The 13,070-nt window shown below is 37.1% G+C and overlaps 1 protein-coding gene across 2 annotated transcripts in view; it reads left to right on the top strand.

Moving 5' to 3' along the window:
* The window catches only part of SND1 (staphylococcal nuclease and tudor domain containing 1), a 499,108-nt gene that overhangs the window by 220,388 nt on the left and 265,650 nt on the right, over nucleotides 1–13,070 (top strand). For both annotated transcript variants that reach the window (XM_077124437.1, XM_077124455.1), the window contains one exon: nucleotides 3,076–3,176. In XM_077124437.1, coding sequence (XP_076980552.1) covers nucleotides 3,076–3,176 — 101 coding nt within the window. The remainder of the gene's footprint in view (nucleotides 1–3,075; nucleotides 3,177–13,070) is intronic.

A 13,070-nucleotide genomic window follows, 5' to 3' on the forward strand; every position in this document is an offset into this window, starting at 1 on the left:
AGTTTTTGAGGGGCAGACAGTTTGAAAGGATTTTAATGGTGGTCACCAGCAGTATGACTGAATTTAATGCATGGGTAACATGCTGTCTGTAAGCCTATCAGTGGGAACTAAAGACTTGTTTAGAAAGGGAAACTCTGGACTCACAGATTGGGGGTGAGGGTTGTTTTCAGGCAACTTACTGGAATGTATCTCTTTGGTGTATATAAACCTTAGTCATGACCCAAGCCAAGCATATACCTTCATTCTATAAAGACAGAGTTTGTCTTTATAGAATGAATAAATGATAATAAATGATAATGAATATCACATACTTATTTCTTTTGAGCATAGACATGTTTGTCTTAAAAGTTTTCATAAAGAAGGAAAGCATTGTTTAGTGTCCCCATATCCATATATTTGTTGTCCTTCTCATTTGTATCCTAAGCTCGAACAGTTTCCCCATTTATGCTCCTAATTTCCTACCCTCTTCATTATGCATATCCTTTCCTCACCACTAGACTTTTAGTTCCTTGAGGAGCTAAACCATGCCCTACTTCATGTTAGGTAAACATTAGTCTGTCTTCATACTTTTGGGGCAGAAGGGGACGTTAGTTTCTTTTCTCCTTTTGTTCCTTAGTCTTTCCCAATCTACGTCTATCTCCAGGAGAAATAATCAATAGTAGTCTCTGCATTTGGTGATAGAAGCTTGCTGGAGGGAGAAGTGGAACTTTGTTCATTCAAAACCTAAAGTTTCTAAAGTTGTGAGGCATGCAACGATGTGAGTGAACATGTGAGGCATTTGGTGAGGCAAAATAAGCTAAAAACAAAAGAACAACAATGGTGTGGTCACCTTTAGAAAATGCTTGTAAGAAAACAGGGCCTAAATTGTAAGCTTTTAGAGCAGACACATTAAGTCCAGAGTGGTGATTATTATTTCTGGATTTTGAGAGGCTGTTTTATATATGTAACCTGATATTTAGAGATAAGAACGAAGCCGAACAGCTTGGGTTTAAAGTAATTCAGAACATAGGGATAAGGAAGACAGTGTCTATATTTCAGAACTACATATACTCTTTGAGACCAATGGAGGAAAGGTTTATTTGATCTGGAACTGAAATTTTCTGTAGTCTGTAACCTAATTCAATTTATCTGTATAGCTCATTTGAACAATTGAAACACAGGGAGTACAAAAGAAAGAGGTCCTTTAACCCTGTATAGATTATTGTAATGCATGGAAATATCCTAGAGTATATTAAGCAGAAAATCAAAAAGTATTGGGCTTAGAGAGACTGAGGCCACATCTGAGCAACAACAGAGGTCCTCCAGAAGTAACTCTTAGGCATGCCTATAGGTAGTCTAAGCTTTTCTGCTACCTACCTAAACTTCACAAGAGTAAGCCTCATAATCAGGGGTATGGCCTATTGATTTAGGCGTCCCTAAAGTCTAACACAGTATCAGGGTATCCCTGATGGTGAGGTTGAATAGTTCTTAATAGTTTAAGAGTTACTTCTGGAGGACCTCTGTTGTTGCTCAGTTGTGCCCTCAGTCTCTCTAAACCAAACTCTGCAAGTGAAATCATTGCCTTCCCCGCAATGTGGGACATGACATCCAGGGGTGAAAGTCTCCCTGGCAACATGGGAGATGACTCCCAGGGATGAATCCCGACCTGGCACCATGGAATCAACAATTCCATCCTGACCAAAAGGGGCAAAAGAAGTGTGATTAATGAAGTATCAGTGGCAGAGAGAGTTCAAATAGAGTCGAGAGGCTACTCTGGAGGTTGGTTGCTCTTATGCAAACTTCAGGTAGACCATGCTACCTTGTCATAACCTGCGACCCCCAACCAGGACCATTCCAGCCAATTCTAAAGAGCACATAGGGCAATATATAAGATTCCACAAGGGTTCCATGCACTAGAGTAACCGTCCAGAAACCTACAACCTCTGGATGAGTCCCTGGCCCAGATAAGTCCTGAAACCTAGCCCAGCCTCTCCAGAACATCAGGTAGTTCCATCTCCCTACCCCGTATAAGTGACAGACCCTTCCAATATGAAAAATTTAGAATTGCCATAGTCCAAACACCCCTAAAGAAGGTATGGAAAGGTGATGGTGGAGTTATATATAGAAGACAGGACTTAACAAATGAATATGAATACTGAATCATTAAATTGATAGCTCTTCTAGTCTCCAGTATTTTAGAGCAGCTAGAAGTAAAAACCTGAAATTGTGAAATTGTAACCCATGTCAAAGTCTGAAATATGTTCTACAACTATTGTGGTGCTGTGCTTTGAAATTTATAGCTTTTTTGTATATATGTTATTTTTCACAAAAAAGAAGGGGAAAAAAAGTCAGTTGTGATGATGAAAAAACATTTAAGCCAGCTAACCTCCTATATTCTGGAGTAGCTGGAAGGAAAAATAGGAGAGGATCTATTGTAACCCGTGACAAACTGTGGAATCTGTCTTATAACTACTTGTTGAAGAGTGCTTTGAAAACTATTGTTTTTTTATTTCTTTGCTTTGTATATATGCTAAACTATACAATAAAAAAGTTTAAAAAAACCCTTAAGATTCTCCTGGTCCATTCTATCCTTGTTTTTACCAAAACTTTCTAGTCCAAATGTGTTGGGATTGGGTGTTATTAGTTGTGTCTCTTTGATTCACATGCCGTGAAATTAATCCCAGCCATCTTTGTGATTGGTCCTCTTGATTGTTGTTGACCTGGTCCTTGAGAAATTATGACAGACAAAGGAGTTTAACCCAGAAAACATTAAAGAACTGCTTTACCACAATATCTAGAACCTGTGTGTGAGTGCTGCAGTCCTTTTCTCTATCAAATATAAATTCTATGGTGTCTTAAATGTTCAGCCAGTTGTCTTTCTCATTTGGTATCAGCTATCTTTTAATGGTTGCTTTTTAGAGTCTTAGACCCAGAAAAATGAAAATGTGAGTGAGATTTTTACTTTTTCTTTTCTTTCTTTTTTTTTTTTTTTTGAATAATTTTTACCATCTTTTATAATTGTCCAGGCATTTATAGTTGCTGGTGAGCTATTTTACAGACTCTCAACTCTTAACTCCGTTAATTCTTTGTTTCCAGGTCAATGTGACTGTGGACTACATTAGACCAGCCAGCCCAGCCACGGAGACAGCACCTGCCTTTTCAGAACGTACCTGTGCCACTGTTACCATTGGAGGAATGTGAGTGTTCAGGCTGGCAGGGACACAGGCACAGTTTCGATAAATTAAGAATTCTCTCTCATCCAGTTCTCTCCTTCCATTGGTTCTGCGTTGTTTCTCATCCTCTTGCCAGTGTTTTATAGTTGTTATGTGCCTGTCTAGTAATCTGTATTTGCAAAGTGCTTTATAACCACTCACTAGCTAATCATATACTTTCAGTATTGTTGTTATTTAAATTTTGCTGTGGTCTGTGTACTCGACAATATGTAGTGCACATTATTACTATTAAAATGCCATTTATTGAGTGTAAACCAAACCTTAGGTGCTATCTAAAATTTAATTCGATTTTATGAATATCAGTTTAGAAATTCAGTTGTATACACACACGTATACATGCATACGCAAAACAGTGAATGAGAGATTAATTTGATGCTTTCTTCTATAGAGATTTGTAGTCCCTAGATGACAGGGTCTTCTTCTATCTACTATGCTGACTATCTTGAGTATGTTCTGAGGTCTCTTGGCCGCTTAGTCCATGAACAGAGTTTTTCAAGGGAGGTATCTGATAGGAAAGGAGGAAGCCTGCTGGGCCATGCTTCCACAATAAATACTAAAACAATCAGTCCCCAATGGCAGTTCTTACTCTGCATAAAATATACCAGCATGGTAATTGTTTCCTTCTCTGTTTAACAATCTTAAATGCTATTTATTACCAAACTGGTATTTTTCTTTTCTTTTAAGGGAGCAAAGTGGAGGGGAAGAAAAGAATAGGTTTCTTATCAAAAGGGATTGTCTTACTGAAAGTACAGTGAAGCCCATTAGGAGAAGCCTCAAAAGCTCCAGTGTACCTCTCAAAGCAGTGAGGATCTTTCAGATGTTTGACTTGAGGAAACTCTCCCATCAAATAGAACCTGTTTCCCCTTATTCTTGCTGTCACAACTGGAAATGATTATTGTTAGCCCCATTACCACTCCTGTGTTTAGGAATGTTGTTAATGTTCACACATCAATCAGAAGTTTCATCATTGCCAAGTGGAGCTCAGTATAAGCCATTACCTTAACACCATGAAGGACAGGTTTAGTAAAAAAAAAAAAAAATAGAGATTGGTTCTAGACAAATGTTTTGAAATGGTAAAAATCAGGACATATTTTAGTTATTCTTCCCTCTGTATAATTTGCGATAATGATTTATTACCACTTCTTGGGAGCTGCATCTATGCTTCCCTACTTTGAAGAGCTGAAAATTTCTCCCCATATTAAAAATTTTTTCAGAAACAAGGAGTAGCCTCAACCAATAAATAGTCCTAACAGTGCATTAGAGTAGATCATCTCATTTATTACTGAGGTATATTTTTAAAAATTAGTTAGTCTGGCAATGTGTTAGGGATTTTTTAAGTAGACAGTTGAGATAGATGACTTAAAAATTTTTCCATGTTAGGATGTTGTGACCATACTCTGAAATAAAACCTTTAGACCTCATCTGCATCAATCTTGGTTTTAACTGAGGTTATTCCTTCTGAATGTTTCTCTCCAGAAGTGGGATGATCTCTGAAACAACCAGGGTTTTGGTTAGAATCCTGAGTATTCATAGGAAGGTGTCACCCTTGTTTTCTGTTTGCTCAGTTAAGAGCACAGTTGATTGGTCTTACTTGACAACAGAGAATAGCTATATTGCAGGTTTGTGCCAGAAATAATAACTTGGCCTTTCTGCTTCTCAGTTCTTATAATTGGCTATACAAAAATATTTGTGTGATTTTTATAAAGGGCTATACAATATATATGTTTTTCTAGATACTTAAGTTGTCTGTTTGGATTAGACCAGCCTGTTAGGGTACCTGGAAGCAGTATTCTTTTCCTCATAAAATTGTTTTATCTCTTATAGTCACTATTGTAACCCCATATCCAGTTATAGTAGGAGCTTAGTAAATTTGTTGAATGATTTGTTGAATATATTGTGGAATCCCTTTATGGAGAATACTTATGCATCTTGTTACCTATGATGGCTATTTCTCTTGAGCTACAGATTTGTTTTTATTTAATCAATACTATGAGATTTGTAACTGGTAGTTTTTGTTTTCTTCTTTTGTTTGGTTGTTGAAAGCTCAAGGCCAAAGATAGACTATCTCTAGAAAGTGGACCTCATAACATACCTTTTCTATACTGACCTTATTCACAGCTTCTCTTTATTTTCCTTGATTTTGTTTTTATTTGGTTTAAAAAAAATTTTCTGTTCTTTTGCAAGTCACTTTACTAATATTGTAGAAAAGTTGAGGCATTATTAATAATAAAGGTGTCCAAATACTCAGTTTATAATCAGAATTGAAGCGCGCTAAATGTCTTCTATCTGCTATAATGCTTAGTTGTTCAGAAACATGAGTTAAAGAGCAGGGTTACTTAAAAAGAAAAAAAGATACATTTCAATATATTTGTTTCATTTAAAACAAACATGTACAGACATTTCCAAATCTTTGGGCAGTATGTATCAATTATTTGATATTCTAGTGAATCATGCAACTTCCTGTTCAGAATGAGGGCTTAAAAATACTTACAATAGAATAGAACCCCATATTTTTGTGATGCACATTCCCTTCATCTGTTACAGTTTTCCTGTTCAAATTTATCTTGCAGCTATTTTCATTAATACAAATTCTTTCTTTGTGTACTCATATTTCAATGATTTATACAATCTTTAATGAAATGCATAATTAGGGATAATAAGCACAACCAGCATAAAACAGATTTGTGGACAAAAACAGATGACTCAGATGTTCGGGAGAGAAGTACACAGGTGTGTTTGCGTGCCATCAGTCAGTGGTTATCAGCCAGTATGTAGGTTTTGCTGAGGTAGTCAAATGTGTGAGTCAGTTAAAGAACTGTTAGTTATGAGAACTTCTCTGGTATTCATTGCTGCTCTGAAAGGCAGGCTTTTTCAAGTTTGTGGAAGTATTGTGGAATTAAGAAGAGATCCAGTCTACACAATACCTGTCATCATCTGTGGATTTACATATATACTGTGAGTTTTCCTTATAGGTCTTCATAGTGACAAATGCTTTTCCAATTATTTAAGAGATCAGTTGTGCTCCTCAGACTATAGAATAGATTTTCTGAAGCTAGTGATTCCAGGGGAATGAGAAGAAAACAGCAGATGAGATGGAATCTCTTATTGGGCTATTTCAAAGTAGATTTTGGGGTGTATATTCATGACAATGTGTGTAAATTGTCTGTATCCTCTCTTAGTAGGGTTTAGTCTAAACCTTTTCTATTTCTCCTCCTGATATATGGGCAGTAGTTTAGTCACAAGATTCTAGCAGGATACCTCTTTTCCACCACACAAGCTTCACCAGCCTCTCCATTTCTTACTCCCTGGAGAATCAGCAAAAATGAAGCTTACAGTTACTCTAATAGATTAAAATTTTTTTCTTGATTAATTTTGTTCTGGAGTTGGCAAAAGTTATCTGTTATTCAAAACAGTTTAAATAAAAAATAAAAAGATCAAACTTTGAGTTGTTTCTCGTTCTCTGACTCCCAGGATGGGAATTAGCTGATCTTTTCAGGCCTGGTTTGTGACATGAAGTGTCAAGATGGCACTTCCTGTTAATTACTTTTTATTGTATTTAAGATGCTTAAATAACTCTTCTTGTGATTTAGTCTTCTGTGTAATTAGCTTCAGTGATTAAAATCTCGTTCTTTCTCATTATTGCCATAGCCTTCTTGAAGAGTGAATTTTTTCTGGGGTGACCTTTCCCTGTGCTGGACTTCCCAATTACTCTGAGCTCCAGTTTGACAAATCTATATGATCTATTAATTGGTTGCTTTTGTCTTTCTGCGAATCACAGTTTCAATGAAATGTGTTAGAAGAAAATTGTTGACATGTAGAAAGAAGCCCCCAAAATATATAACTTAGGGTCAGACTTAAATATAGCTTAGGGTCAAGCCTTATGCTCCTCACTCATACCCATAACCCCATGCCTCAACTCTGGAAAATTGTCACATGTCCAAAAGATAGGGTATCACTGCTATATTTCCCCCTTTTTTCCTGTTAGGTAGAGGTTTTCAATCTTTGGATAGTTTCAGTCTGTGAATTCCCTGCATTGTCTCCCTTGCTCCTCCCACGTGATCCATGTATAGCCACTGAACATGAGTGCTCTTGCTACCAGAGACATTGTCAGAGATCTGCTGGGCTTGGAACATCTTAGGTGGCTCTTGGCTCTAATCTAGCAGACTCAAAGCTGTCTTTATGAACTTATTTTACAACTCTTTGAATTCTTCATTGATAGAACTTGGCTTTATTTATGTGAACCAGGCTGTTAAACATGTACAGAATAAGATTTCCTTTGGTTCCAATTTGCAGGGATACTTTTTTTCACCTATCTAGTGACTGAAGCATTAGGTTAGATCTTGTCCTTGTTCTGCTAGAATAATCCTTTTCTGATCCTACTTCAGTTTTTCCCAGTCACAGCAGGAATAAATGTCATATAATCCCCAGATTTTCTGGCTTGAGTTCCCTAGCTTTAAGATGTTCACTGTCAAGCCAAACTTCCTGTCTTAAAGTTTTCAAATCTTAAAACGTATTAATATCTGAGTTTCAAGTTAAACCCAGGAAGAAAGTGTCCTCTTGAACCCTTAAAATTTCTGGCCTAATGTTGTTACTCAGCAAGGCCTGAAAAATCGTGAAGGTTCTCTCTCTTTCAGAGTCTGAGGAGGTGAGGCAGCAGCATCAGTGTCTGACTTGGGCAGGAGGTACGGTTTGGATGGTAACCATCCCTTTTCTCCACTTCGTCATATTTGATCAAATTGGTGATTTTTCCTTTTTTCCCTTAAATCAACCAACCAACCACACCACCCCTTAAAAGAGCTGGCGATACCATCTTTTGGAGGTCATAGTTTGCCAATTTATGTAACTGTATTACTTCTGCTATGTCTAGACGTTATTCTGTGGACATTGGAAGCATCTGTCACATTTAGTCTACAATACTTTCGAAAGAAATAGTTGGGTAACTCGGCTTTTCTTGTGGTAGCTCAAAGTATAGCAGTCATTTTAAGGGACTTGTCTTCTTTTTGTTCCATAAAGCCCCATAAAAAGGAACTTGGCTCTTGTACAGGGTTCAAGGTTGGAATCGGGAAAGTACTGTTGAGTTCGGACAAACCTGTCTCTTTTGTTCAAATAATTTTGTAGCTATCTGTCTGTGGAAAATTCATGCTGTCAGGTATATTCCTTTAGAATCCTCTTGGTTTTAGATTACTTTATTACCATCATCTCTACTTGGAAGTTCAATTTAACTGAGAAATTATTTAAGCTTTTCATAATGATGACATCCTTGGACCATGCAAATCAGCTAATATCCTTTACTGAGATATGTGAGAACTCTTTTTTCCCCTTTTACAATGTTGATTGAGTACCAGGCCATGGATTACTTGAATATTTACTGAGCTGTTGGTGGCCAATGGGAGAAAACTAGAGATGGATGGGGCTGAAGAATATTCTGTCTTTATGGAAGACTGTGAGGGCAACTATGAAACTTTACAGTTCTCTCTTCAGATAGATTGCAAAGCTGCTCTTGAACAGTTAGCTTTGTCAGCTTTAGCTGACAACATTGAACCAGCTATAAAACTGAAAAGTCATCTTCATCTGGTTTCGATTAACTCTTCCTCCTCTGATTTGTGTTAGGGTTTAAATCCTTTGATTTCAGTTATAATTTGTAAGCTAAAGGGACCACAATAGCTAGAGTAATAGGAAGAAGAGAATGGCCTCAGAGTCTCGGGTGCTCACACTGTTGGGTTTGGATGTAGGATCTGATAACAGGTGTAAAGTGTTCACCTCAGAGGCTTGCGCATGTGCCAGCAGGTTCTCAGTCATTGTTTGTGGAACCCTACAAACAGTGACAAGTCATCCCAGTTCCTGGAGCAACGTTGTAACTCTCTGTAGCTAGATGGATGACAAGGCCCTCCTGGGCTCCTGAGACAAAACTTAAGTGCCAGTAAATCCCATGGAAGTCTGTTCCAAAGAAATAAGGGGGCCTGAGTACTGTAAGTATATTCAAAATCAACTAAATTGAAGGTCCCATTTGAAAGAATCAAAATGTCCGTTCTGGTTCTGATCTCCTTAATCCCTCAGTGAGGATTGGGCCCAGATAGGGGGCAGGTTGATGTTTCTATGGCTGTCTACTGAGAACAAAGAGTTGTGTGTGTGCTGGTTTGAGAGTGCTATGTACCCCCCCCCTCCACCCCCCACCCCCAAGAGACTTGTTCTTTTAATCTGATCTTGTGGTGGCAGACCAGTTGTTGGGTGGGACCCTTTGATTAAATTATCTCCATGGAATTGTGGCCCACTCAGTTTAAGGGGGTCTTAATCCTTTTACTGGAGCTCTATATGAAGAGAATAAAAGGCAGAAAATAGAGACAGCCAAGACAAAGAGCAGAGAGATTAAACCAAGACGCAGACCTTTGAAGATGTAGAAGAAAAACACCCCAAGAGATGCCAGAAGGACCCGGTTGCAGGAACTGTGAGAGCCATTTGAAACTAGAAGCCAGGAGAAAGGGACAGCAGGTGTCGCCATGGTGCCTTCCCATGTGACAGAGAAACCTGAATGGAATCATTCTTTCTTAAGTGAAGATATCCTCTTGCTGATGCTTTACATTGGACTTTCTCATGGCTTTAAAACTGTAAATTTGTAACCTAATAAATCCCCTTTATAGAATCCAATCCATTTCTGGTATATTGCATTCCAGCAGCATCAGCAAACTGAAACAGTGTATTTATTCATTTAACAAATATTTATTGAGCACCTACTCTGTGCTAGGCAGTGGAATATAGCAACAGTCCATTCCATGCATTAAGCCTCTCCCAACCACAGTTCATTCTCGAAATTTCCTGACACTAGGGCTTAGACTTGAGGAATCCTTGTTAAGATATTCACTGTCTTTCCTGTCCACAGAACAATGTGTATGCAGATTCTTGTTTAAAGAAGCACAAGGGACTTCATTTAAGTAGAATATAAAAAACTTCTCTTCTATTCAGGTTTTGCCAGAGACTTTCAAAGAGAATTTACAAGTTGGAAATAGCTCAAAATATAAATGAAAAATAATCCCTCTTGCATCTTTATTTTTAGATAGTCAATATCTTAACAGTCAGTGGACTAAAAGAAGTGCTCAAATATTCCCCACTGAAGCTTGTCTGTCCTTTTCTTCCTCAAAGGATATTTCCTGGGTTATTTAGTGTTTGACAAATCACTGTTATTCCTACACTACTCCATCTGCTAAGAATCCCAAGGGTTGCTTACTTTCTTTGCTGCCTCATCTGATAGAGGCATGGACCCAAACTTCCTAACAGTTTATTTCTTTGAGTGGTTATCCTTACAACTTCATGAATAGACACTACTAATTTTTATTTTTTTTAACAGTATCTGTCCATTTCCTGATGTGAAAGGTAAATACCTTTGTACATTTACAATGCCATTCACTTTCACCATTTAATCTTCAATTTCTGGTATTATTGTTTCAGTTTTAATAGTAATGAATTTTAAAATGTTCAATTAATCGGTCTAGTCAACTTAATATAATATTTATATACAGCCCACTCTGAAATTTAAGGAGATTACAGCACATACAATTTCTTGTTTTCTCCTCCCCCATTTTAAAGATGTTTTATTTTTCTCTATCATCAAGATTTTTATCACTTATTTCATTTCTCCTGTGTCTCTGTAATTGTGGTCTGTTTTGTGAGAATTACTGCTGGACCAGCAAGTATGATAGTGGAATTAGACCTATAAAAAGAAGGAACAATCCAATGCTACTAAATCCACAGAGAAATGTTAAATGGATTCACCTTCTCTCTTTCTCCTTTTTGTACTTCTTCAAATACAGCTGCCACTTATATTTAAGTCATCCTTTTGGGTTATTACTTTCATTTTGCTAAAAAACCTTGAACACTTGTTCATGTGAATGTGGTACTTTCTGGATATTTACATGTCTGAAAATATTTGTATTTCATTATAAAATTTTAGCTTCAGAAATTTTTTTGTTATCATCTTTAAGACGTTGTTTATTGTTTTATCCATGCGTAGGAGAGATTTAGTTTCCATTTTTTACGTATGATTTCTGGAAGTTGTTATAATTTTCTGCTTATCTTTGATTTTCTGAAATTTTATTAAAGTATTTCTAGGTTTGACTTATTTTTCTCTGCTCCATACTCAGTGGGCCTTTTTATTCTGAACACTCATGTCTTCAGGTCAAGCAGACTTTTTCCTGAGATTTCTTGGATTATTTTCTCTCTTTTTTGGCTCTGTCTTCTACTTCTGGGGATTCTATTAGTGTTGTATCTTATGCTTCATTTCTATGTATCTTTCTTTTTTTTTCCCCACTGTAACTTTCATTTTTTAAATACCTCCTTTGCATTTTTTGTTCTGCATTCAAAGAGATTTCTTCAACTTGATCTTCCAGATTACTTCCTTAGCTAGTCAACCACACTTATTAACTCATTCTTTTTTTGTTACCATTCTCTTCCTTATTCATTCATCTCGTTTATTCATTTATTTACTCATTAGTTCATGTATCAAATATTTTTATAGATTTCTACTGTGTACTAGGCACTGTGCACTGTGCTAGAATAAGGAATACATTGAGTTCTAAAACTAAAATGGTTTCTGCCCTTATGAGATTTACATAAGCCTGTTCTTTTAATCTAGCTCATTTTATTTTGTTTTTATTTCTGCACTTATTTTTTAATTCTTTGTTTTCTAATTGTTCTATTTTAAATGATTTTTTTTTCTTTCTTTAATTACTTGGGCAGGCACCAGGAATTGAACCCAGGTCTCTGGCATGGCAGGCGAGAACTCTGCACTGTGCCACCATCACCCGCCCTAATTGTTCTATTTCAGAAGGATCACGTTCTTAGTTTATATCTCTGGTATCTTTGAGAATATTATCTAAATTTTTTTGATCCTCTTCCATTACCTGAATTATCTGTTTCTCCCATGTTCTAGATGTTCTCTTTGTCCATTTTGTTCCTTTTCTTTCATAAATCCTGAAATATTTTGTGAAGAAGAACTAGTTTGAATAATTGCCGTTGGCAGGGAGTCCCTCGAGGTGGTATAGGTCTCTTTGCCCTGGCAAAGGGCGTAAATGGACAAAAGGTATCAAGAGGCAGACTTTCCTGTGGGGCACCTGAGAGTCTCTGGACCTGGAACACAAACAAAGCAGACATGATGCAGTTTCTACTAAAATTGTCAATGCAAAAGGAGCTTTCCTGGGCAGATAGAGAGCTTTTGGTGTATTTCACCAGGTGCATGGCTGGGGCTTGTGGCATACTTGGCCTAAGCTGTCCCACATACTATGCCTCTGCTTTTCTCTGAGGAAACAGCATCCATCTAAGGTCCTCCCCAGTTAAATCACCCACTGTCTGTCATCCCATAATACATGTTTCTTTGAAGTGAATTATCTCTATGTCATTAGTATTTTGGGGAATCGCTTTAGTATAAAATAGACGTCATCTTGATTCATAAGTGATACTTGGTACTTGAAAATATTGAGACAATAAGGATTAAGCCTTCTCACGTTTAGAGAGAGAGCTTTAGCAATTTGTAAGACTTAAAAAAGAAAAATTTGAAAATTTAAAACTGAGAAATCTACAACAGTAACTTCCTTTAGTGTAAATCGTGACTGCTGCAGTGGCTTCAAGACCGTAATGCGTTCTACTATGTTAATCTCGCTTGCAAGCTGCAAGTACAGTTGGAGAAGCTGTGAAGATACTACCTCCACTATTAAAACAAGGGATCAATGAATAAGGCTGAATTCTGGATCAGATTTTACATTTTGATTACAATGTTTTGTATTATATGCAAAAGCCTTCTGGTACGTCATCCAGAAGGAGGACACATGACCACAACAGGACTTAAGACTGTTCTGCCAGTAGGGATTT

This window comes from Tamandua tetradactyla, chromosome 1, assembly GCF_023851605.1.
Source record: "Tamandua tetradactyla isolate mTamTet1 chromosome 1, mTamTet1.pri, whole genome shotgun sequence".
NCBI lineage: Eukaryota > Metazoa > Chordata > Mammalia > Pilosa > Myrmecophagidae > Tamandua > Tamandua tetradactyla.